The 24,164-nt window shown below is 63.6% G+C and overlaps 3 protein-coding genes across 6 annotated transcripts; 1 reads left to right on the top strand and 2 right to left on the bottom strand.

The window, feature by feature from the left end:
- Positions 1–860: 860 nt before the first annotated feature.
- On the bottom strand, positions 861–3,625 carry TMED3 (transmembrane p24 trafficking protein 3). The gene is made up of 3 exons (XM_083850368.1): positions 3,396–3,625; positions 2,657–2,905; positions 861–2,198 (listed from the first exon to the last, which is right to left on the bottom strand). Exons 1-3 carry the CDS (start codon positions 3,534–3,536, stop codon positions 1,962–1,964), a joined length of 627 nt encoding a protein of 208 aa, XP_083706494.1. The 5' UTR covers positions 3,537–3,625; the 3' UTR covers positions 861–1,961.
- Positions 3,626–3,861: 236 nt separating this feature from the next.
- ANKRD34C (ankyrin repeat domain 34C) lies at positions 3,862–8,942 on the bottom strand. 4 transcript variants are annotated; one of them, XM_083850346.1, is made up of 3 exons: positions 8,800–8,932; positions 7,637–8,180; positions 3,862–6,928 (listed from the first exon to the last, which is right to left on the bottom strand). In XM_083850346.1, exon 3 carries the CDS (start codon positions 6,881–6,883, stop codon positions 5,303–5,305), a length of 1,581 nt encoding a protein of 526 aa, XP_083706472.1. In that variant the 5' UTR covers positions 6,884–6,928; positions 7,637–8,180; positions 8,800–8,932; the 3' UTR covers positions 3,862–5,302. The 4 variants fall into 4 exon arrangements, with proteins under 4 accessions (XP_083706472.1, XP_083706473.1, XP_083706475.1 ...); XM_083850347.1 differs by lacking the exon at positions 7,637–8,180 and having other exon boundaries at positions 8,800–8,942; XM_083850349.1 differs by lacking the exons at positions 7,637–8,180; positions 8,800–8,932 and adding an exon at positions 8,696–8,744.
- On the top strand, positions 6,946–22,945 carry LOC310904768 (uncharacterized protein; the record flags this gene model as incomplete). The annotated part of the gene is made up of 4 exons (XM_083849941.1): positions 6,946–6,953; positions 7,980–8,067; positions 8,793–9,970; positions 10,359–22,945. 3 exons carry the CDS (start codon positions 6,946–6,948, stop codon positions 9,708–9,710), a joined length of 1,014 nt encoding a protein of 337 aa, XP_083706067.1. The 3' UTR covers positions 9,711–9,970; positions 10,359–22,945.
- Positions 22,946–24,164: the final 1,219 nt, after the last annotated feature.

A 24,164-nucleotide genomic window follows, 5' to 3' on the forward strand; every position in this document is an offset into this window, starting at 1 on the left:
GAGCCCAGCAGCTCCCGGCTCTGCGGCGGCTGCTCCAAGGCCAGCACGGCCGCCGGGGCCACGGATGCCTGGAGACGTGGCTGTGCCGCCCTGCTCCTGTGGGGTGGGAACTGCAGCTACAGCCCCCGGTGCGAGCTGTGCCTGGGGCCTCTGCGAGGGTGGGGGGCTGCTGGCAGGTCCCCCGGGGTCTGGCACCCGGACCTCTGCTGGGAGCGCATTTGCCAGTTCCTGGAGCCATTGCTGGGCCTGCCTGTGCTTGGCATGGGCTGCAAGCAGGCAGCAGGGGCCGGGGAAGGCTTTGGCCCTGCCAAAACCCAACCCCTTGTACAGAGGTCTGCCATGGGCCAGCAGGGAGCCTGGCACCGCTCCAGCAGGTGCTGAGCCTGTCTCTGCTCCATCGATGGGTGGGATGGGCCCAGTGAGCCATGGGCACCCTTCCCCGAGCCCTGGGCTTCTGCTGCAGGGCTGGACGCAGCCTCAGAGTGGGCTGGGCTCTGGGGGGCACCGGGAGAGCCCCGCACTCGCTGCAGGGAGCTGGGAGGGAGCCGGGGGCAGAGCTGCAGCCCCCACATCACCACAGCCTGGTGCTGGTGAGGGCTCAAGGACGGCACATAACCCCGTGCCCACACCACGGCACAGCCCGGCATGGCACGGCCCCGCAGGGCAGCGCTGCCACGTACAGGGCCAGGGGCACACCGGGCCACCAGGAGGGGCAGGGGCCGTGTGCAGGTGCTGATGGCATTGGGGGAGCTCTGGGGGCGAGCCCGGTGAGGCAGGAGCTGGCAGCACCCGCTGCAGGCAGCGACGGTGGCCCTGAGTACCAGGACATGGGAGCAGTGCCCAGAAACAGCAGCAGGAAGCACAGTCGCATGGTTTATTATGAAGTGGCAAAGGGGAACGACAGTGGTGCTGACCTCCCATGGGTCTGGCAGGAGCTGCTGGAGGGGTTGGGGACGGCTGGGTGCTGCAGCCGTTGCTGCTGGGGGCTCTGTCCCGAGGGACTGCAGGGAGCGGGGCTCCTGGGGGCTTCCTTGGCTGGGACAAAGCAGAGCTGTGCCCGCCCCTGCTGCCTCACACGGTGCAATGAACCCACCCAACTTGCCCCCCGAGAGCCTCTGCTGAGGTGGCTGGGACTCAGGGAAGGGGTCTGGGTCTCAGCACAAGTCCCTGGCATGGACTCATGTAAGGATGAAAATGTTTTCTGTGGCGCACACCGCCTGCGCTTGTGGCAGGAAAGGGCCTGGGAAATGCTGCATCGTGAGAAGTGTGAAAGCACATGAAATAACCAAGCAAAAAGCCCCTGCTGAAACCTCACCTCTGTGTTTTGAGCCAGCCAGGGTCTCCTGGGACCCTGCTCCCAGCCTCGGCCGGTGCTGCAGCATGCTCCAGGGGAACAGGGAACAACCTGCCCGCTGCGGACACAGAGGGGAGCTGTGCGCACACAGCCGCTCCGCCTGCCTCGCACGGCCAGAGAAGCCACGGATGCTGCAGCCCCCAGGGCAGCACGGCAGGCTGCGGGAGCACCCAGGAGGGGGGCGCTGGGGGCTCTGCTGGGGGCACAGCCCCCTGCCCTGCGCTCTGCTGGGTGCCCGTGGCCTTGTGACTGCACCCTGCAGTTGCACCTGGCATGGACACGGGAGCAGAGCGTTGGTGCTGAGCCTCCGCGAGCCCAAACCCCTGGGAGAGCCGGGGAGCGGGGCAGGGCACGGAGGGGCAGCAGGCGGGGGGGGTGGCAGCAAAGCGGGAGGTGCTGCTGGTGGGGTTCGTGTGGGGGGGCTGGTGCTCGGGTGACCGTCCTCCATCCGGCTCAGCAGTCACGCCACCCTCTGCTCCGTCCCCAGCCATGTCCCCACGGCAGCACCCTGCGAAAAGCAGAGGTTGAGTGTGACCCAGGGGAACGCTGTCTGCCCGCTCCCTCCTGCCTCCCCTCCTGCAGTTTGGGCGTGGGCACAGCTTCGGCATTAGGTGCCAGCTCCGCCGCTGCCTGGTCTCTTCTCGGTGAAGAAGCTTTTGAGCAGCATCACTTGCCCAATGCTGACCACAAAGAGGATGATGGTTTCCCCCACCGACCAGTACGAGACCCGGCCGTTGAGGTCTTCGGCTCTGCTCCGGTCCTGCGCTTCCCGCAGCCGGTAGTGGGTCTGGGAGTCTATCACCGCGTTCAGAGCCTCGTGGATGGTGACGCAGGCAGACTCCATCTGGGGGGACAAGCACACGCTGTTGCTCGCGGGGCCCCACACAGCCCAGCCCGAGGACCGTGCTCAGGCAGCGGGGACAGGCAGCGGTTCCCTGCGCGGCTGGGTCTCTGCCAGCCCCTGCCCGAGCGCAGTGGTGCTCGAGGCAGAGCAGCCTCCAGCAGCAGGGGGCCTGCTTGGAGCTGCAGGGCACAACAGAGAGCCCTGCCCAGGTGTCTGGGCTCAGGGAAGGGCTCTCGGTCCCAGCCTGCTCAGCTGGCACGGCGGCTGTGCTTGTGCCAGCAGGAGGAGGACGTGGTTGGCACGCCGCAGGGGCGGTTGGCCGGCGGTTGGCACTTCTGCATTTGGCGGAGGGGAAGGGGGCGAGCCTGGTCCTGCGGGGCCGTGCCGTTTGGCCGCCAGCAGGAGTTGCAGCAGCACCGTCCTCCTGCCGCGGGAAGCGGCCACGTTGCGCAACGCACCTGTGTCAAGGCGGTGACGCGGCTGCTCATGTCGGGCAGGATGGGCGGCTCGTCGCCCACCTGCAGGTTGAAGTAGACGGTCTTGTGGGAGAAGGTGGAGAACTCGTTGCTGAAGCAGAAGGTGTAGATGCCCTTGACTTCGGTGTGGTGCGGGAAACTGTCATACTGCTTCTTGGTCTCCCTGTAGATCGTCCTGCCATTGGGGTCCTCCACGTAGCAGTCCACATCGTAGTGCCCTCCGGTGATCACCTGCGCAAGGAGATGCTGGTGGCACCTGCCGAGCCTCCGGAGGATCCCTGCGCCCCGCACGGAGCGGCGCTGTCCTGCCACGTGCCCATAGCACGGCCATGCCCTCAGCAGCACGGGCACCGTGCCCATGGCTGCCCACCGCAGGCAGGGGGCCCAGGCCTGGGGAGGTTCTGCCCCATGGTGCCCAGGGCTCAGGTGGGGCACTCGGGCAGGGGGACAGCCCCTGCCGCTGCTCTGGGGGCTGCTGCAGCCCCCGCGGGTCCATCCTGGCTCTGCCAAACAGCTCCAGGGCGGGCAGTGCTGGGCAGGGCTCGGGGCAGGGAATGGCCCCCAGAGCAGCGCAGGGGGAGCGGGGAGTGCACGGGAGAGGTGCGGGGGCAGCCCTGGCTGGGGCTCGGCGGGATGCGGGCAGGGGCATGGGCAGGGACGGGGGGAGACGGGAAGGGACATGGCAAGGGGCAGGGTCCCGGGGCAGGGTCCCGGGCAGTACCTGGTAGTCCAGCGTGAACTTGAGGCCCCGCTCCATCTCCTGGTGGAAGCACTGCTTGTCGCTGTCGGGCAGCTCGAAGGTGAGCTCGGTGCCGCCCGCCCGCAGCGCGCCCAGCAGCAGGGCCAGCGCCCAGCCCCGCATCCTGCCCGCTCCGCACCGCGCCGCTCCCGGCCCCGCTCCCGGCCCCGCTCCCGGCCCCGCTCCCGGCCCCGCTCCGGCCCCGCTCCGGCCCCGCTCGGCCCCGCTCCGCCCGCGGGCCGCCCAGCCCTGACGTGGCAGCGGCCCCGGCCCGCTCCCGGCCCCGCCGCTCTTCCGGGCGGGAGGCGGCGGCTCCGCGGGGCTCGGGGGGGCCCGGGGGGGGGCCCGGGGGGAGAGAAGGGGAAGGGCGAGGAGAGGCCGCGGGGCGCGGTACGGACACCCCGAGCCCGCAGGCGGCTGGACAAAGGCACGGCAGGGGTGCGGGGCGGCCCGCGGGGAAGCGCCCGGCACGCGCCCGGCACCAGCGCTCAGGGCGCTCGTAACGGGCGAGCTGCGGTTTGCAGGCACCCTGGTTTTCTCAGACTGCTGGCAGATGACATTAAATACGACTTGAAGAACACCCAAACACACCACGAAATATCAGGACATTTAGAAACGAGAGCTATGGGATTTAAAATTCCACAGCCTTAAATATGAGACAAACTTCATTGATATAGGTAAAATACACCTGAAATTCAATCTATAAGACGTTTGACAGACAGGAAGTGTAAACTTTAAGGCTGTAAAAATATAAGCCCACCTTTGCTCTAAATAGCATATTTAAATCTAAAATGCACTTTCAGGGAACATTCTTGTGCAGATAAAACCAGAACACGACGCTGCTGTGTGCAGGACCCGTGCAAAGTTTTGCAACAGCCCGGAGAAAGACCACTAATGCCCTGGGTAAGGAACCAGCTCATCGCGGGCGGGTTCGGGACGGCCGAGGGGTGGAGGTGGCGACACAATCGTGCCCCAGCCGTGTCCCTGCGCCCGCTTCGCCCCAAAGGACCGTGGTGGCAGCGGGGTCAGCAGGAGGGAAGCGTCCTGGCTGCGGCTGCCTGCGGCTGGCACGAAGCCCCGGTGCTCGCCACGTGCCATCCTCGGCACCCTCGCTCCCCTGGGGGAAGCTTCCCGCAGGGACAAGCTGGGACGTCAGTGCTCGGAGTTGCTCAGTGTGGTGGGAACTGCCCCTGCGCCTTGGTGGCTCTCGAGATGCTGAGGCAAATCCGTCCTGGTGGCAGGCCCGCTGAAGACACTGGGTTGCACCAGCGAGAGATTTAGCTCAGCCTCTGGCCTTTCAAAGTGCTTGGAAATCTCTGAGGCAGGAATCCTCTCCCTTCTCCAGCACAGTGAGGGTATAAATACATTCAATTGCTAAGGAGGGTTATTTCTGCTCTTCCAACCTCTTGCAGCAGTAAGCTCCTTCCTGGTAGGCACTTCACAAATCCACCAGCCCCCGGCTCCCTGGCGTGGGGCTCCCAGACCGGTTTCTGTATTAGAATGAGTGGGATGGAAGAAAAACGGATCGTAAATAATTAGGAATAAATAAACTGCAGCCAGGAGCCTTTGTGTGAAGCCTGACTCTGTATCTGAGATGTTCTGGGATCGGATTTCTCAGATAGTTACTCTTGGGGGAAAGTCCAGAAATGAGTTATCAGTACATGACAGATGCTTGGGCTCGATTCCTTGCCGCCTGCGACTCCTGGCTCTCCCCAGCTCTGGGAAGCAGCACGAGACCCTCCTTGCTCAGCCCCTGGGCACGGGGCTGAACACCCAGGGCTGCCAGCACTTGCCCGGAGCCAGCGACCGCTCTGTTCAGGAACCATCATGTATGTTTCTACAGAGAGCACGTATTTGGTAAATCTTCTGGGAAATCGACTGTGACTTGGCTACTGGGCCACTATTTCCTCAAAATCAGAGAGCTGCCTCATCTGCTCCACCTGCATGGAGTGTCTCCGGAGAAGCTTCTTTTTGGTTCTCAAGTCACCCCGCTTGGGTGAGCTGGGAGCGATGGGCACCAGGGACTTCAAGCCAGCAGCAAGCAGGGAGGAAGATTTGCTGCTGGAGCCAATGTCAGGGATGGGGGGGTTGGGGTTCACATTCAGAGGGGGCAGGTACCCTGGCCGGGTATGAGAGATGTGGTCTAGCAGCAGGGTCCCAGACCCTCGCCGCTCCAGGAGGTTGGGCGGCCGGCGCCGGACAGCCCCGGGCGACGTGCTGGCGAGGCTGTCCAGGGCCTCCCGCGAGCCGTTGAGCAGGGCCAGGTGGGACCCGTTCAGCTTCCTCCTCTCCGAGGCCACCTTCCCCACCTCGGCCAGGCCCGTGCCGTCGTCGCAGTCGTGGTGCTCGGCGCCCAGCCTCCGCCAGTGCAGCGCCTCCATCGCCGCCGGGCCCGCGGAGCCGGGGCCGCCGCTCTCCGGCTGCTCGGGCACCGTGCTCCTGCGGGGCAGGCGCTGGGGGCCGGCCGGGCTCTTCTCGTAGGCCGCCTTCCTGGAGACCGGCCCCGAGGCTGACGGCGTCCTCAGAGCCTGCTCGTCCACCAGGGGGAAGAGAGACGGGTCTTTGCTCTTGCTGCTGTTGCTCCGGGTGAGGGGAGCCTTTTTGGAAAAGGAGAGCTCACCGATGCCCATGATGACTTCGTCGTCCGTGCGCACCCGCTGGTCCTCGTGGTGCGTGGAGGCGGCCAGCACCGAGGGCGCGACCAGCCCCCAGGGCTCGGACTGCAGCCGCTTCAGCTGGGGCAGCCGCGTTCTCCTGGCAGCGCCGCTTTTCCGCCCCGGGGAGGGCGGCTCGGTGGTGGCCCTGGCAGGGGGGCTGTCCCCGGGCTGGGCCGAGTGTGGCCCAAAGGCACCGTCCTCCTTCTCAGCGGGCGGGGGGGACGGGACGGCTGCCGTCAGGCTGAGGCTGGGGGCTGCCGTGCACGCCTCGGGGGGGGCCCTCTCCTTGAAGTCTAGCGAGGGGGGCACGTTCAGGTACTGCTTGGTGGCCTTGGTGCCGGTGGCTGACTTGTCCATGGTGATGATGATCACCTCCTTCCCCTTCGCTCTGCAGGCGTTCAGGAGGTGCTGCAGCACGGCCTTGTCGTCCGCGTTGATGGCATGGACCAGCGCGGAGGCCCCGGAGTGATCCTCCAGGCTGGGGTCAGCCCCGTTCTCCAGCAGCAGGGACACCACCTCTCCCCCGGCGCCTCGGATGCAGGCGTGCATGAGGGCCGTTTTCCCAGACTTGTCCTGGATGTTGGGGTCGGCTCTGTTGTCCAGCAGGTACTTCACCATCTTGGCCTTGCTAATGCTCTGCTGGTCAACGTGCTTGGTGATGCAGGCCACCATGAGGGCGGTCTCCCCTTTCTCGTTGCTCTCATTGATGTAAGCCCCCCCTTCCAGCAGGAGCCTGGTCAGCCGGAGCCGGCCAAGCCACACCGCCTTCAGGAGGGAGTTCTCCCCCATCTGCAGCACCGTCACCTCGTCCATGGCACCCGCTGCTCACTGGCAGGGAAGGGCAGCGTCAGCCGGCAGCTGGGAAAGCAACCGGGATGGAGAGGTGAGGCTGGCGCCTCTGCCCCGGTCCTCACCCCGTCCCCGCCTCCCTCCCTGGAGTGCCGCGCTCCCAGCGCTGCTCTGCCTCCCGTGGGTGCCACCCCCCCCCCCATGCATTTTCCCAGATCAAAAGAGATTTAGGTTAGATATGAGAAAGGAATTTTGTCCCACAAGGGCGCTGAGGCACTGGCACAGGCTGCCCAGAGGAGCTGTGGGTGCCCCATCCCTGGAGGTGTTCGGGGCCAGGCTGGATGGGGCTTTGGGCAGCCTGGGCTGGGGGGAGGTGTCCCTGCCCATGGCAGGGGGCTGGAACTGGGTGATCTTTAAGGTCCCTTCCAACCCAACCAGTGCTGTGATTCTCTGGCCTTATGCACAGCATCTCCTGCTGCCTGCTGGGGTTGCTGGGGTGCAAGGGGAACTGCAGCAGGAGGAAAAGCCTGTTCTCTTCTGGGACCTCCTGGAGCAAAAGAGCAGCTTTGTGGCAGCTGGGAGACGTGTTGGCCCAGCCTTCTCACACCCCTACAACGCTTTTACTTTATGACATCGGTCCACTCTCAGTAATCTAATTTTAGGATGTATTTTATTTTTCCAAGAAGCCCCATCAGGCACAGGGTCTCTGGCCTCACTCTGCTTTAGGCATGTGCCCTCAGTGCCCCAATCAGCCTCAATTGCCCTGACCAGCCTCACCTGGGACCCCACCCACTCTGCCCAGGCTGGGAGCTCTATTTAAATGCAGGCCCAGAGGCCTGGACCTGGTTTGAGTGTGTGGGTGCCCAAGGCTGCATCTGGCCCTGTCAGACTGGAGTTGTTCATTGGACTTCCCTCGTGGTCTGATCTGTCACCGTGCCTTGGCCGGATGCTCTCTGCGGATGGGACCTGTCACCACCTTGTCCCTGCTGATGCGATCCCACCACCTGCCTGCGCGATGGTCACCTGCTGCTTACAGCTGGCCTCCCCTTGCGGAGCAGCTCTGCTCTTGCTGCCCCCTGGCAATACAACTCTCAGCTCATCTTGCCTCACTCTTTTCCAGCTCTACTTCTCCAGTAGCCGTGCTGGCGTTTGCCTGGATGCAGCTGATTTCCTCGAGTGCCAGAGAAATCAGAATGGCCCCGATGCTGGTGTGGTTTCTGCCGTGTCTCGGAGGTCCCTCAGGCTGTAAGGCAGAGCCCGCTGGAGCCTGTGAGCATCTCCTGCGGCTTCTTGAGCTGAGGCCGTGATCTTTGCTTCCTCACTGTTGAGGGAAATGCTGTCTGTAACCCTGTGCTGCTTCGTGGTGGTGTGAGCTGCTTGTGCGGGAGAGTACTGTCGGAGAGCAGCTTCCACTCGCGGCAGGACTGGCTCAAGAGGCTCAACGGGCACGGTCTCTTCTGGAAAGTGCTCCCTGACTGCCTGCCACGGGCTGGCTCCAGGAAATCCAGCTGGGCAAGGCTCCCGCGTGCTGCCCCAGTGCCACCGCCCAGGATCCGAGCGCCACCCGGCCCCGTGCCTGCCTCCTCGAGGAGCAGCACCCGCAGCTCTGAGAGCCGCCGGGCTCCGTGCACGAGGCAGAAGCAGCGGCTCGGAGCTCTGCTGGAAGCGGCAGCGAACGCCCGGCCCCGCGGGCACGCTGGAGGCACGGCGACCCTGCCGCCTGCTCGCCCCCCGCTCCCGCTGCCCCCCCCCGGCCGTGCAGCCGGCAGCAGCTTCCAGCCCTCCCGCCGTGCCCCCCCGAGGGGCAGCGCCAGCCCGCAGCGCCCCGCAGCTCACCGGCTGTCCCCGGAGCCTCCCCAGCGGAGGACGCGCGGCCCCGGCCCGGTAAGTGGCGCCCCCCCCCGCGCCCCCAGCCCTCCCCGGGTGCCCGCAGCTCTCACCTCCATCCCCCTCGTCCCGGCCGCGGGGCCGCCGGCGGGTCCCGTGCCGGTCCTGCGCCGGGTCGTGGCGGTGCCTCGGCCCCTCCCGCCGTCCCGGGGGCCAGCAGGACGGACCGGGGCTTTGGGGGGGGGGTCCTTCCCCTCCCTCCCCTCGCGGCGGGGGCTCCCTCGGCGCCGCGGGCACCGGGCAGAGCCCCCGGGACGGGCCGGCCCCGCCGCCCGGTGCCCCCCGCCCGCTCCGTGCGCCCCGGGCGGCTGCGGCACCGCCGCCGTGCCCGCTGCTCCCGGCCGTGCCCGGCCGCACCGGGGCTGCGCGGGGAGGAGGCGGGGGGCGGCGCGTCCGCCCCCGGCTGGCTGCGGGGAGCGGCGGGGCCGGGGGGGGGGGGGAGCGGGCGGGCGTCCTGCCGGCCGCCTCCGCGCGTGGCCGTGTGCGGGGCGCGTGCCCGCGTGCCCCCGGCTGCGCAGCGTGCGAGCGCGGGGCCGGGTGCGGAGCCTCGGAGGTCCGCGTGTGTGTCCGTGTGTGTGTGTCCGTGTGCACGCCGGGTGCCCCGTCCCGGGGGGGCGATGCAGGCAGCGCCGTGAGCGGGTGCCCCGGGGGTCTCCGCGTGCCCCGGGCACGGCTCTGTCCCGCCACGCGTGTGCGCAGGCACGGGGGGGCTGCGTGCGGCTGCCCGTGGCCGCGTGGCTCCGTGTGCGGGGTGCGCGGCTCTGCCCGGTCTGTGCCGTGCCCCGCGTGTGCCACGGTGCCACTGAGGGCAGCCCAGCAGGGAGCGGGCTCCCCGGGGCGGGGGGGGGCTGTGGTGCCCCCATCCCTGGGGGCTGTCGCGAGCAAACTGGGCAGAGCCCGCGGCTGGACCTGCCTGGGGCAGGGTTGGGCTGGGACCCCCGGGCTCCACCTGGCAAAAATGTGACCCTGAGCTCTGCGTGTGCACACGGGGGCTGCCGAAGTGCTCTGTTGCAGGGGGAAGCCAGAGGCCGTGTGCTGTTTCCTAGGGCAGAGCCTCCCCTCGGTGTCTGGCGAGAAGCTACCACGACCTTCTGCTGTCACAGGGGCAGAAGTCTCCGGCCCTTGGATCTCCCATCCAGGCAGAGAACCGCTTTCCTGCAGCCTCCAGCCCGTCTTGCTCTGCTGCGAAGATTGGTTCTTCAGGAGTAGTCCCAGCAGAAACAGGTAATTGGCTACAAGGTGGGGAAAAATGGTCATAAATGTGTGATAAACACAACGTTGCACACGATTCTATAATTTAGCAGGCTACTGCTGCCTGTAGTGGTACTTATTATGGTATTCTCTCTGAAACTAGATTAACATTAAGGGAAATTCTCTTGTGATTACTAAAATATAATCTAAAATTGTAGCCTTCTTTGGTAAAAGATGATAATAACAATAATAATCAGAGCCAGCAGAAAAATGAAGTAGGTCTTATTACGTTAGCAAGCATTTAGGAAAACTTTATGGCAGCTTCTTTATTAAATCAAGTAAAGCAAAGACTTCTCACTAACTTGCTAAATTGGCCATATAAGCTCTGAAAATGTAACTGTTTGTCCATTCATTTTCACAGATGCATGCACAGCAGATTATTTGTAGCAAAGCTCTACATGCAGAACAGATTTAGAATCACAGAAGTTGCCTTGGCAGGATGAGAACTCCCTCCCCGGGAGTGTGGGCTTGTTCTCCCTTCTGCTCCCGATGGCAGCCCTGCAGCTCCTGGTGTGGAGCGGGCGTTCTTGGGCTGGATCAAGAGGAAACGCGCCCACCTGCCCCGGTGATTTCAGAGCTAAGGGCAGCGAGGTACAGCCACAACAGGGGAAAGAGGTTCTGGGACCTCAGATGTGATGGGAGTGGGTGCCTGTGCGAGGGCAGGGCGATGTGACGGACCACGCAGGACAGCACAAGGCTGTCCCCTGGGGCAAGGTGCCCCAGCGGAGGGGTCTGGGCTGGAGGTGGCCTCATCCAGCTCCTGGCCCGTGGTGTGCCCTGGGCTGGTCGCATCCTGCAGTGGTTCCATTGAGAGGTTTGGTGGGGCTGCTTTAAAGTGAAGGGGCTGCTGCGTTTCCAGCATGTAGCATCAGCTGCTGCATGGAGAGCTGGCCGTGCTGTACAGGGGGCTGCCAAGACACAGTGAGTCACGTGTGACGTCCCCCAGGCTCTAATTATTCCTCCCGGTAGCGCTTCTCTATGCTGGGGACAGTGTCAGCAGCAAGAGCTGAGGAGCCAGCACCCCCTGCCTGCACGGGACCCTTGCCCAGCCCTGCCCCGGTGCGTGGTGATGCCGGCTCCCTCTGCCCGTTGGTTTCCAGCCCCGAGGAGCTGCTGGAGGGCTGCCCATGGGGCGTTTTGGGTTGGGGCTGGGTGTGGGTAGCGCTGGCGGGGCTGTCTGCATGGGCTGGACAACTCAGATCACACCGGGGGTGCCCCGTGGATGGGGCTGGAGTGTCCGTTGTAGCCCACTCCACTTCCACACCAAACATTTGCCTCCTGCTTCCTGTTTTGTTGAATAATTCATAATGAGTGATTAATGGAGATGTGCCACCCCTTCCCTATTCACACATTATCACAGGTTGCATTTTTTCAGCACTATTAGTTATTCATAACGATTTGCTGAGTAATGCCCGAGCTCCTCAGGCTGCAGTGCTCTCCCCGGTGATGGGGTGAGGGGCGCAGCAGCCTCCCGGCTGCACCCACCCGGCTCGGGGCCAGCTTCTGCTCCTCGGCCAGGTGAGCAGCACTGCGTGCCCAGTGCCAGTTCACCGGGCTGGGAGTGTGAGGCCCAGTTGCTTGAACATACAGACAGAAGTGCCTACAGCAGGAGATTTGGGTTAAATGGGTGATTGGTTATGAAGCAGATTTGGGCTGAATATTCCTGCTCCTTCCTTGGTTTATCATGAATGTGAGGGGGTTTGGCTGAACCAAGGGGTGCGTAGAGATGCCTGGAAAGTGCTCTGTCATCTCAGCTTTAACCCTCCCTGTCCTTCTGGACTGAACATTTTGAAGTCACCTCTGCTGCAGGAGCATCAGTGTGGCTCGCTCTTGGTTCTCTGCTAGCACAGATGCAGGCAGTGCTGTCCGAGAGCCCCCAGGGGGCTGGACAGGGGAGTGAGGGCAGAGCTGTGCCTGTGCTGCCAGGGCCAGCTCATCCTGCAGCTTCGTGCTGCTGGCAGCGAGCACGGGGCTGTCCAGGAACTGCTGCCAGTGGCCATCTGGGGGGTGGGCTGGGTCCTCCCAGACAGGGGATTGAGGCCGGATCCTGGCTTCAGCCTCCTCCGTCCAGCATCCTGGGGGTGCCATGGCAATGGGGCCGTCAGTGATGGTTGCAGGGGGAGAAGCTGAAACTCTGGTGCAGGGGCTGGATGTGGCCCCGGGACAGGCTGCGTGGGGCAGGGGGCTTGGCTGGAAGTGCTGGGGGGAGGTGTGGGGCCTGGGCTGGGGGTGGCAGAGGAGAGGGCCGAGCCCAGCAGGATCCTGCCCCCAGGCACTCCAGCAGTGCCCGGAGCGCTGCCCATGAAGATGCTCTGGCGAGGGGCTGGGCTGGCCCATGCTGCTGCGATGGGCACCGGCACCCTGTGCAGTCACCGGGAGCACGGCAGGGGACGCGCTGTGCTGCAGCAGAGGACAGCAGAGCTGCTGAGTGCTCGCTGGGCCGCTCCAGAGACCTCGCTGCAGACAAGCAGCTCTGGTCAGTTTATTACAGCTTTTGGAAGTTATAATTAGAGCCTGGCCTGGGAGGAGGGACCTGCTGTCAGCTGCTTAGGGCCTGTGACGGGACATCTGGCGTGTCTGGTGCTGCTGTGGTCTGTGGTGCGTTTGTGCAGGGGCTGCAGTGCTGCTCCAGGAGGCCAAAGCTGTGAGTGGCAAGGGGTGGCCGCAGCTCCAAGTGCTTCTGGGGCCACGGGAGGAGCTGCAGTGAATGCAGCCCGTGGCTTGTCAGAGCCCGGGCCATCTCCTGTTGCAGGGGCCCCTCCTGGCACAGCAGCTCCCCGGCCCTGTGCAGCCCACCCCGGGTGTGGGGGCTGCCGGGGGATGTGGGGACACAGTGCGCAGCCTCGCCTCTGCCGGCGGGCTTGGCTAAATGCAGACCGTCTCCCTGGGGATGGCAGGCGCTGGCTCTATTTTGGGTGCTCTTGCAGAACAGCTGGTGATCATCCCTTACACCGTGCGGAGATGGCTGCGCACAGCTATTTCTGCCAGCTCATCCACGCACGGCAGCTTTTTATAAACACGCTCACCCTGGAGGGACGGACGCAGGTGCTGGAGGGAGCGTTTGGTGCTGGCATTTCGCAGAGCACCACCTCCGCCCCAAATGCTGCTCCTGCCCTGCTGGGGCATGGCCGCAGCGCAGGATGCGTCCCCTGACCCACATGGCTCAGTGGGGCACAGAGCCCGGAGCTGCCTTGGGCATGTGGGGGTCTGGGGGCTCTGGGGAGCTGTTCTGGTGCAGGGACCATGGGGACATTGCACGGTCACTGCCCGGTTGGTCCTGGCTCGGGAGGGCAGCAGCTCGCCCTTAGCCCAGGGGCACCAGAAATGGTGCAGCAGGTAGGTGGCTGTTTGCTCCTTAAGGGCCTTTCCACATCCCACAGCATTGCCAGGGCAGGAGGAGGTGCTCACGAGGACCAGCAGCCCTCTCCTGTCTTTAAAAATGCTGCCTGCTAATTTCTGAGTCTGAGTGCTGTGCGTACTGCACGGCTGGCCACAGCCTGGCAGAAGGGACAAATCCCGCTCGGCTGCTTCCTCATCTCCAGCTCTGTGAGCTCCTAGGCCCCAGCCCTCCTGGGATATCCTGTGTTGGACAACCCGTGCCGTCTCCTTCTGTGGCTTCAAAGCAGCCCAGCTCTGAGCCTCTCCTGCCCAGGGGAAGGGAACCCCCGACAGCTGCTGCTTTGGCAGGTCCGTCTGCCCAGAGCGTGACTTGCTGGAGAAATCCTCCCGCTGCAGGCGCAGGGAGAAGCCTGAGCCTCCTCTCCTTGCAGACCCGGTGAGGCCGGGGCTTGCTGGTGCTCAGGGATGCACAGAAACGAGGAGGCAGCTCCTGGGGCAGCCGGGGGGAGGACAGGGCAGAGGGTGGCTGCTGCTGTCCCCTCGGGTGGCCCCGGGCTGGGGAGCAGCAGCTGGGGGGCAGGGGATGGGCCCTGAAATGCCCCCTCCATCCGTCCCCACCTCTGTTTCCGAGCCGGGCAGACCCCCAGGGCTCGTTACCTCCCGCTGGGGGGGCTCTGCCGAGGCACAAAAATAGCGGCCCCCTGCCCGGTGAGCAGTCGGAGGCAGGAGGCAGCTGGTGATACGGCGCTTCCCAAAGAGGCTGCATCATCGCAAGCGGGTCCGGGGTTTCCATGGCAACCGCGGGGTAAAAATAGTGTCGGAGCGTTTGGGAGCTGCCGGGCCTGGCAGGGAGAGCTCCTCGCTCGGCGCTCTGCGGAGCGGGGCCGGCGGCCGAGCCTGCGCCGTGCTCCGGGGAGCTGCTGCCTGTGCCCGGAGCCCCGCCGCTCCGTCCCCCGTCCCTGGGGAGCCGCCGTCCCCACGGGGCTGCGCTGCGGCCGGGGCCTGCCTCCTGCCCCTGGGTGGGAGCCCTGCGGAGCGGAGCCTGGGCTGCTCCCCGCGGCGACCCCTTCGTGTCCCTGCTGTGGTGGGACGCTCGCTCTTGGGGGGCTCCGTCCTGCCCTGTGCAGGGAGCTGCCCCGGGGCTGTGCAAAGCCCCCGCTGCTCCTGCGCTGGGTGCGTGGCTGGGGCTCGGGCTGCACCGCTGGGACCTGGTGTGGGGTGCCCTGGGGCACAGACCGTGCTGCGCTGAGCTCTTTTCCCTGCCAGGAAACCAATTCGAGGAGCAGTGTTGTTCACCCAAGTGGTGTTGCTTCAGGAAACGGGGGAAGGCTGGGAGTGCTGCTCTCACGGGCTGGGGGTCGTGGCCCTGCCCCTTCCCGTGCCGTGTGCCCGATGGGTGCAGCATCCGTCCGTACGGGTCCTGGGTCCGAGGGGCTGAGCCCCACATGGGAATGCACGTGCCCGCCTTTGCAGCTCTTCCCTCTGCCAGCTCCACCCCGCTGGGCTGAGCCCCTCGCTACTCTCATCTCCACTTGGAAGCGAAGCCAGGAGGGGCAGCCCGTGGGGCCTGGTGGGACCTGCGAGTGACTCCGCGCAGCGCCAGCACCCTGCTCCAGGGAGCTCAGCAGCCAGCTCCTTCTGATCCACGTCTGAGGCGTGAACAAAGTTTAAAACCTTCCTGAAAGTGAGTAGCGTTTAGGGATGGGTGAAATCTGGGTCATCCTCCATCGCTGGCTTGACAGTGTTGTGCGTTAATTAGACTTTGACTCTAATAAGCCGTGTTAAGGTCTGAAAATAGAAATGGCACTGCTACGTGTCACCGAGCAGTGAGTGCTGCTCATTTTCTAATTACTGTGTGACATTTTGCACAAATAACACCAGTGTGCTGCCCCCCAGATGACTGCACCTTCCTGCCCTGCAGTCTCTGCCCCTTGCCTTCGCGGTGCACGGGGGTCGTGTCCTGCACGGCGCCGGGATGCTGCGGTCGGTGCCAGGCCCCCGGCGATGTCCCTGCTCGGGGGGCATGGGGCTGCCCAGGGTCCTCACCCTCACCCCTGGCCGTGCCTTCTCCTTCCTAGCACGGGTGTTTTAGAAGCTGCTGCGAAAGCGTTTGTGACCCCACCGCTGTCCCTGTGGAGCTGAGCACTGCAGGGTTGCCTTGTCTCGGAGTCTGGGCTAATGGTGCAGCGGCTTGCCCGGCTTTTCTGGGCATGTTGGTGTGCAAATGCCACAACTGTGATCATTTCTTTCTCTCTCCTTATTTCTCATTTCTTCTCCTTGGTCTCTGTCACTCCTGCAGTTGGTGGTTGCCTTGGCAACGTATCTGTCTCCTTGCACTTTTTCGTCCTTTTTCCTTTGTAATCTATAAATTCTTGCACCTCCAGTTTTTTTTTTTTTTTTAAATCTCGGCTGTACTCCAGAGGATCTGTAGAGAAGCCCTCTGGATTGAAAGGCCTAGAAATACAGTCAGTGCTAGGCTGGAAAACCTTGGACCCAAGCAGGAGGGAATTTTTACAGCTGGCAGAGGAGGAGGAGGACCTTTGTTTCCCAGCCTGTGAAGCTGCACTGCTCTGTCTGAGCACGGCAAGCTGCAGCCTAGGTGCTCCCGGCAAGGGCCTGGGTCCCTCGGGCTGGGCTGTCCCAGCCGGGGCCGCGCTGTGTGCCCCAAGAGATGGGGAGTACCCGAGTCCTCCTGGGGCTGGGCACCCGGCGGGTCCCTGCCACACGATTTACGTACGTGGCCAGCCCGGTGCAAGGGGCCAAATGCTGGAACCTGGAGGCAGGCTGAGCACCTTGAGCAGAGCAGCTTTCCACGGGTTCTTTGAGCCTGCTGACTCCAGTAGTTAATAGGCAGGCGTAGGGGGAGCTGAATGGCAATTCAATTTGTAGTGATTATTTGCCAATTAAGATTAGCACAGGCAAATGTCTGGAATGGGCGGAAAAAGCTGCTTGGCCTGAGGGAAGGGGCTGCAAGACAGAGGGCGAAGCTGGGGCGCAGGCGGGGAGCGCCGCAGCCGTGCCCGCCTGGAGCTGCCCCGGGGGGCTGCGGGAGGTGTCGGGTCAGAAGCCACCGCTCCCGGGGAGCTGTATGGGGACGGTGCCGGCAGCCGCGTCCCACGGGGATCGCTGCTGTGGGGGCCGTGACGGGGAGGCGAGGAGGTGGCAGAGCCAGCAGTAGGTGAATGCGGGTGCTGAGCATCTCCTCCGGCAGCCCTGGGATGGGGGGCGCTGGGTCATGCTCGGTGCCCCAGGGATGGCGCGTGCTGTGCCCTTGAGGACTGGTGGCTCTGGTGTCCTGCGTGTCCGTAACAATGCCCCGAGCTCAGGTCCCTGCTCTGTCCCCTGCCACCTGCGTTAGGCAGGGACACTGGGGTGCTGATGGCCTCTGAGGCAGGAGGGACCTGGGGGACCCCGGCCTCGCAGCTCCCTGCTCGGGGCCAGCACCGCTGCCTGCACCCACGATGTCAGGTGGGAGTTGGCACCGTGGGCGAGGGCCTCCGGGGGTTTTGGTGAGCCTCTGTGGGGCGTTACCTGCCCCACTGCCTCCTGGCCGGGTGCTGAGTCCCTGATTCCTGCAGGGTGCATGCAAGCCCTGAAGCTCAGAGCTGGCTGTTAAAGTGTTTTCTCGTGTTTGCGTTACAATTTGATGGGGAAAGGGAGATGCAGGCAGTAGTTCCCACCCAATACTCTTCTTTTTTTTTTTTAATTTAATATTATTAAACTAAGTTTTATAAATATTCATGGAAATGAAATCAATGCAAAAATATTCCATTCTCTCGTTTTGGCAGTTTAATTTTAGAAACTCATTTTCTCTTGAGCTCTCTACTGAGAAGTCATTACAATGCTTTTTGGGTTGCGTCTCACTCCTAACCCTGCAAGGATCCTCAGATGTAATAGTGCATGAAACAACAAAAGCAGAATGTCAGCGCCTCGTCCTCGGGGCTGGCAGGGAGGCAGGGCTCCAGGACAGAGGCTGATCCGTTGCAGTGCGCAGGAAAACGCTTCCTAGCAAGCGTTTCTAGCGGGCTGGGGTGGCTCTCCCCGGAGACACGGCCCTGCGGCAGGGCAGCAGCAGCAGGACTGAGCAGCAGGCGCTGCCCGCGGTCTGTGGCCCCCGGGGGCTGGAGCCCCCACGCACTAGGAGCTGGGTGAGCACAGGGGTCGGGTTCCTGCTGCTGCACGGCTCGTGCCCGGCCGCATGAAGCACCAGTGGTGCGGAGCCCCCAGCAGGATGCAGCAGGGCCCCTTGCCCCCAGCCACTCTCTGACTTTCCCACACCGCAGGCGGCGATGGTGGTGCTGCTGCAAGCGCTGCACGCGCCCTGCTTGGAGCGAAGCACCCGCGTTTGATCCGACCCGATGTCGCCCTGCTCGTGCTCTCTGCACTGAAGGTGACCGAGGTCACGAGCTGGCACCCGCATTGCATCCGCCTGCGTCCTCTGCCCGGTTCCCATTCCGAGCATTTTTTTGTGCTCCAGGTAGGTTAGGTAAATAGCGCCTGAGCTGCGCTGGCGCTCCTGCCTGGTGCGTGCAGCACTGAGGCCAGCACAGCAAACAGACCTTCATCTAAAAATCATCTCGATTTAAGCTTGTTTATATAGAAAGTAATTCTATGTTGACCTCATATAAATTCTGCACGATGAAACATTCATTTTCGTTACTGTTTGAACAAGGGAACCTGGCAGCAGCCGGGAGGATGGGACTGAAGCCTTATTTTATTAGCGGTGCGGTGCTGCAGGAGGGCACGCAACAGGCACCCACGTGCTCCTGTCTCAAGTTTGTGACTTGTCGAGCCGGGGCCTCTGCACCTCCCCAGCCACCAAAGGAGATCAATCACGTCTGTGCCTTGGCTGTGGGTGTCTTGCAAGCCAGAGTTAATTATTTCGGCAGGTTCTGAGGTCCTTACACAAGAGAGGTGTCAGCAGGAATTTCTCCTCCCTGCTCCTGCAAGCAGACTGTGCCGATGCTGCTCGCCTCGCCTGGCTGCAAGCGGGGCCCCGGCGGCTCCGCTGAGCCCTGCGTGTGCTGCCATCGCGTTTCAGAGTCAGCTTCGGGTGGAAAGCAGCAGGGACTCTGCAAGAACGCGATAAAATAACAATTTATTCACTTAGCTGGGGTGATGCAGCAGGGAGTTTTGTTAAAACTGCACTCTGAGTTATGCGCTAGAAATGCACGGTGTGAGGTTCATAGCTCGTCCTTTGCTTGCCTGAGAGCCACCCGTAAACTGATCCAGTGGACAAACACACACTGAGCATGGAAAATAACCACGCGGCTGGAGGTGCCCGTGCTACGTCCGATGCACGCTGTGTCCTCTGCCAGCGCGGTGACACGCCACAGCTGCCGGCAGGTGAGGAGAGGTGCCCGGGTGGAGGAGGGAGATGATTTGAGTTTGCATTACACAGAATGCTTGTCGGAAGAGAAGTGATCTGTATTTAACAACAGCGGTGCTGTAATAACCTGCAATTACCTCTGAGCACAGCCTGTGGGGGTGGCTCTTTGCTGGCAGAGGCTCGGGGGAGGTTGGCACTTCCCTTCCCTTCCCTTCGCTGCGCTGCCGACAGCGCGGTGGGGGCTCGGGGGTGCTCGGGGGGTGCCCTCCCTCACCCGGCTGCTGCTTGCAGGGGGAGAGGGTCACAAAGGCACCAGCACAGAGCGGTTTGCAGAGCAGCCCGACCTCCTGCCAGCCACGTCACCGGTCCCCGAGGCAGCAGCTCCCCACGGCCCAGGCTGATGCCAGAGCCCCATCCTGGCACATGCGGCGGCGGGGGGGCTGCTCTGCTGCTACTGCCACGTCTGGTCCCCCAGGCTCTGAGCCTCTCACCCAGAGCTGCGGCGTCCCGGCTCCCACGGCTGCCTGCCGACATGCCGCCACGTCGGGAAGTGCGAGAGCTTAGCGTGATTATCTGTCCCTCCTCCTCTGCCTGCGCAGCGCTGGGAAAATGCTGCAACGCCTCTCTGGCGAGAAAGCGAATTATGCAGGCTGGCTTTGCTTTGAAAAGCTTGTGATGTGTAAGCAGAGGAGGAAGACGAGGGTATCTGTGCGCTTGCAGGCTGGCTTTGGTCCAGCCACGCAAGGGAAGGCACTTCTGCACGCCTCAGCACGGCGCCGTGCCGTGGAGCTGGCGATGCGGGGTGGGTGCGGGCTGTGCGGGGGGGCTGTGGGGGCACGGCTCTCCCCCCCCCCCCCGGCATGCAGTGCTCTGCCAGCAGTGTGTTCTCTGGGAAAAAAACCCCGCTTACGCCTGGTCTCCCCCCTGCTTGCCCTGCTGTCCTGTGCCACAACAACACGCAGCGTTTCTGCTTGCTTCTCTGCAGCTGTTGGCAGCCCCTGGAAAAGCCTCCTGGCCAATTTTTTGGCCACCGCACTCGCGGTCTGCTCCTCTGGTAGGGGGGCTGTGGGGGGGGCAGTGATGTGTGGGGTGTGCAGGCAGGGTCCTGCTGCCCACGCCATGGCCGGTGCAGGCAGCCCGCAGCACCAGCCCTGCCAGGGCTGCGGCTGCAAAGGGCTGGGCCTGGGAGTTGCAGCTGCAGATGCCCGGGGCCGGGTGGTGAGGCTGCAGCTGAGCCCCAGCACCCGATACCGGCACCGGGGGGTGTCGGTGGTGGGCTCAGAGCTGTTTCCTTCCCCCTCCTCTGTACCCGCTTCTGCCCCGCTCCCCTCTCCGCAGGCTGGGCGCGCTGCCTGTCCCCAGGGACCCCCGCTGCCAGGCCAACAGGGGACCCGAGCTGCCGTGCGGGACGCGTGCGCTGGCAGCTCCGTTTGGCCCTCCAGCTGCCTGCCGAATCCTCTGCTTTCTGGCGGGAGCTCTGCACGCTGCAGCCTGGCTCCCTGAGCCTGGCGGTCGCCTCTTGCAGACAAAATGCTCTCTGTGTGCTGGCAGGGAGGCGGTGGCAGGCCGGACCCAGCGCATGGTGCGTGTCCCCTCGCGCTGCGCCTGCCTGGGGCGCGCGGCCGCAGGTGCTTTTCCGTGGCTGTCTGAAGGGCTGCGGTGGTTTTAATATCTCTGCCGAGTGAAATTTCCTGATTCAGCTTTCATGTCCCTTGGGACACTTATGAAATATCCGGATTCTGTTTTTTTTCCTGAAGAAGTGGAATTTCCTATTTATGGATTTAATCTAAGGGCTACGTGCTCGGGGAGGGAAGGGGCTCAGCCCGGCTTCGCCTCCGCTGGGCACCTACGGCCCCGTGGCTCAGCTGCCCTGTGCCAGCGCTGGAACCGGGGCTGCTGCGGGGAATTCGGCTGCCTCAGTAGTTTTCCAGCTCGCGCTAAGCCCGCTTTTCATGGCTTAATCACACCGCCTGCGATGAGTGAAGGCTAAATGCACGCCGACAGTCTGCTGGCGGGCCCATCTGGGGAGGGATCAGGCGAGGTCCCGTCCCAGGGCTGAACCCCTCGCGCAGATGCCGGCTGTGAGAGCTGCGCTCTGCTGCACCACCACCGCACCAGGGAGCACCTGGAGCACCCTCGGTCCGGTCCCCTGGCCATGGGGGAGCACAAAGGAGGAGGAACCTCCTCGCCCCTGCTTGGCTTTCGGGGCTCATCCTCACCCCCTGCCCGTGATGCTGCCCAGCCTCTGCCCAGCAGCCCCCAGGAGTCCTGGGGAGCCACGGGGCGAGCGAGGTGCTGCAGGGCAGGGCACAGCCTGGTCACTGCTGCCACGGCTGGCCTGGGGCACATACAGGCTGCATGAGGGGGCTGCTGGCAGCTGGGCGCTGCGCCCAGCAGACGTTCAAGCAGCAATACCCAGGGGCAAATTGTGGTCCTCCAAGACGTGGAAGTACCGAGCGTAAAGCCAGAGAGGTGTTTTGTAGAGGAGCTGGACTCCGCTCCTCCTGCTCCCCGCTGAGCTGGGGGGATGTCCTGGGCCCCCGGGTGCCAGCCTGTTTGGGATGTCTGCCCCCTGCATACCCAGCCCCTGTTCTTCAAAGCCCTGCTGCTCTGAGGGCCCAACCCTTCCCTTTTTTGCCCGTGCTCAGCACTCTGAGTCAGCAGGGCATTTGCACAGCAAGGATTTCATCTCCTGACTCAGGCTGGCAGCGACGGAGCCTGCTGCAAATATTGACATTTCCCTCTGCTCCCAGAGGCCACCGCAATCTCACCTGCACAGCCGGTCGTGGCAATGCCCCATCCCCCTGTGGTGGGGGCTCCCCGTGTGGGGCGATCGGTGAGTGTGGGGCCTGGCCGTGAGCTGCCTCGTCCACACCGGTCCTGGCCCCGGTTCCCAGGAGGTGGAGGATTTGGGCTCCCCTCCATCCCAGGGCAGCAGGGAGCTGCGGGCTGGAAATCTGCAGCAGATCCCTGGTGCTTGGGCCAGCAGCCTGTGAGCCAGGGGGCTGAGCGTGCCGGCACCGTCCGGCCCCTGGCAGCACACGCGGGGCCAGGGCTGGCGGCACAGGATGGGGCTCGTGGTGCTGCTGGCTGTGCCCATACAAGCAGGAACGGGCCCCAACCCCAAGTGCTGGGAAGGAGACAGAGCACCTGGTACAGCACCCCGGCACCAGGAGACCCATTTTTGCTAAACAGTGAGACCTATTTCTGCTAGATCGTGAGATCTATGTTTGCGAAGCTGGTGCCAAGCAGGTGGGTCGGAGCCTAGTCTGTTCTCAGAAAACAGCAGGGTGGCCAAACAGGACGCAGGGCACGCTCCCTGAGCCCCCACCCGCCAGGTTTCCTCCCCGGGGCCGGGCTGGGGGTCTCCCTGGGGTGTGGGGGTGCCGGCCCCCGGGGTGCCAGGCTCAGCGAGCGGCACCGGGTGCACCCGGCTGGCAGCGGGCTGCGGTCCCGCCGGGGTGCGGGCACTGGGGTGCGCATCTGTGGGAGGCTGGCTGCAGGCACACCTTTGCATTAAACAAATATCCCCCGTTACCTAATGCTTTCATTTTGCTTTCCTAACTGGCTGGTTTTGTTCTCATGACTCACTGGGATGTTTGCCTTTCTGTTACCGTCGTTCCTTTCATCAGCTGCAGGCAGAGCCGTGTTGCCACCACTCACCTTTAAAATCATGTGCACATTTGAAAAAAAATAACTTTTAATGTAAACAATTCCAAACAGAAATAAAACACAGGCGTTTCACACTTGTGCAAGTCTTACGTCTTACTTTTGTAATTGCTCTTTATACCGATTCCAAAGAATCTCAATGGCAAGCTAACTTCACCAACACACGAACAAACTGCAATTTGCTAAATCAGCATTTCGTGACCCCTCGCACAAAAAGTATCTCAAGACCTCGTTAAAAAAATGCACTTCCCTGCAGGACACCTGTTGTCGATGCTGAAAGATAAAAAGCGGGGAGCAATACAACCTGCCGGCTCTCAGCACAAACCAAATGTTTCTTTAACCGCCGAGTTTGCTTTGCAGTCGGTTCCACTTAAAGCCAACATCTGCGGCAGACGCGGCACGGCACGCCTGCCGGCGCATCCCAGCTGCTGCCGTGCGGGGCCGGTGCTGGGCGAGGTCGCTCGTGTCACTCGCATACCCTTATCAGTTCTCCGTCCAACAGTTACAGTGGAGAAGCTGGGCTGGAAAAGTGATAAGGGGATGAGAATGGCCTCAGAAGACGCTTCCCCCCTGAAACTTTAGAATGAAGGAAAAAAAAAAAAAAAGAAAAAGCTAAGCTGGTAACAAGTGAAATAAATCGTAAGACATCACCGGTTGCCTCCTCTCTCCAGCCCTCGTCTGCATCGTCTTCCAGAGGCTGGCGGCGAGGCAGGGCTGTGCCGGCGGGGCGATGCTGTGCGGGAGCCCAGCAGCCCGTGGCTCCGCTGCCCCGGCAGTGCCCGCGCCGCGGCTGCTCTGCTCCAGCCGCAGACACTCCCCATTCACAAATTTCATAACCTCCAGTCCCCTCCCTGCGGGTGGGATTGGACGCCCCGCTCCCCCCCCTCGGTGCGCTCCGCGGGGCTGAGCCGGCGCCCCGGCCCGTCGGATTAAGCTGTACAAATTGTGGGGCTGCGGACGGGCGGATTCGTCTGACGCTGCAGAAAGGTGCTGGCAGCCCTGGCCCTGCACCCGCGTCCCGCTGCTGCTGCCCCCAACCTGGGGCTGGGGCTCGGGGAGCCCCCGCTTGCAGAGGGCGAGGAACCCCATGGCGGTGGCTGGGAAGGGTCGATTTTTCCCCTGCCCGTGCTGGCGTGCCGTTGCTCCCGTTTGAGCTGCAGGCCCCGGAGCCAAGCCCTGCTCCGCGGTGCCAGCCCCATCCCGAGCCCCAGGGCAGCTCCTCCTGAGCGCCGTGTCCCTGCCCTGGTCCCCACTTCCCCACCCAGGCAGCAGCCAGCCCCTCAGCACGCTCCAGGGCGGCTCCCCAAAACGTGCAAGCAGACCCCAGCATGCCCCCAGGGCTGGGAAGGTGAGCGCTGGCCTCCGGCTGCCTTGGCCACGTTTGTGGGCAGCCCTGGCGTGCCCCAAGCACCCCGCTCACAGCAGAGGCTGGAGCCGAGGAATCCCATCACCACTCCCCAGCTCGGGCTTGTGCTGGCTTGACACCGAGCTGCCGGGCGATGCGTGCAGGGATCGGCGAGCTCACGGGCACGGTCCTGCACCGCGCGCATTGGGTGATGCTTGGGCTGTGCTGGCAAAATGAGCCCCGGCAATGGCTCGGGGGCCTCTGGTGGGTTGGCGCCCAGCTCTTTGCTGAACGACCCAGGGCTCCTCTTGCCCTCAGGGCGCCCGACGTGGGGGGACGCTGTGCTGGTGCCCGCTCCCCACGGGTCAGGCCCTGGGACTCAGCGGCGTTCAGCGGCGGTGGAGAACCGGTGAGGGTTTTCCACCAGAGTGCGAGGCCACAGCCGGTGCTGGGCTTGGTGTCGGGGACGCAGCACGGTATTTTTT

The sequence above is a fragment of the Anser anser genome (assembly GCF_964211835.1).
Source record: "Anser anser genome assembly, chromosome: 10".
NCBI classification, from domain to species: domain Eukaryota; kingdom Metazoa; phylum Chordata; class Aves; order Anseriformes; family Anatidae; genus Anser; species Anser anser.

What these genes read in the sequence shown, in the direction of transcription:
- TMED3 (XM_083850368.1), bottom strand. Translation starts at nt 3,536, where the DNA reads ATGCGGGGCTGGGCGCTGGCCCTGCTGCTGGGCGCGCTGCGGGCGGGC. An exon ending in AGTTCACGCTGGACTACCAG is followed by an intron (nt 2,906 to 3,395) that starts GTACTGCCCGGG and finishes CTCCTTGCGCAG; the next exon opens with GTGATCACCGGAGGGCACTA. An exon ending in GCGTCACCGCCTTGACACAG is followed by an intron (nt 2,199 to 2,656) that starts GTGCGTTGCGCA and finishes TTGTCCCCCCAG; the next exon opens with ATGGAGTCTGCCTGCGTCAC.
- ANKRD34C (XM_083850347.1), bottom strand. Translation starts at nt 6,883, where the DNA reads ATGGACGAGGTGACGGTGCTGCAGATGGGGGAGAACTCCCTCCTGAAG.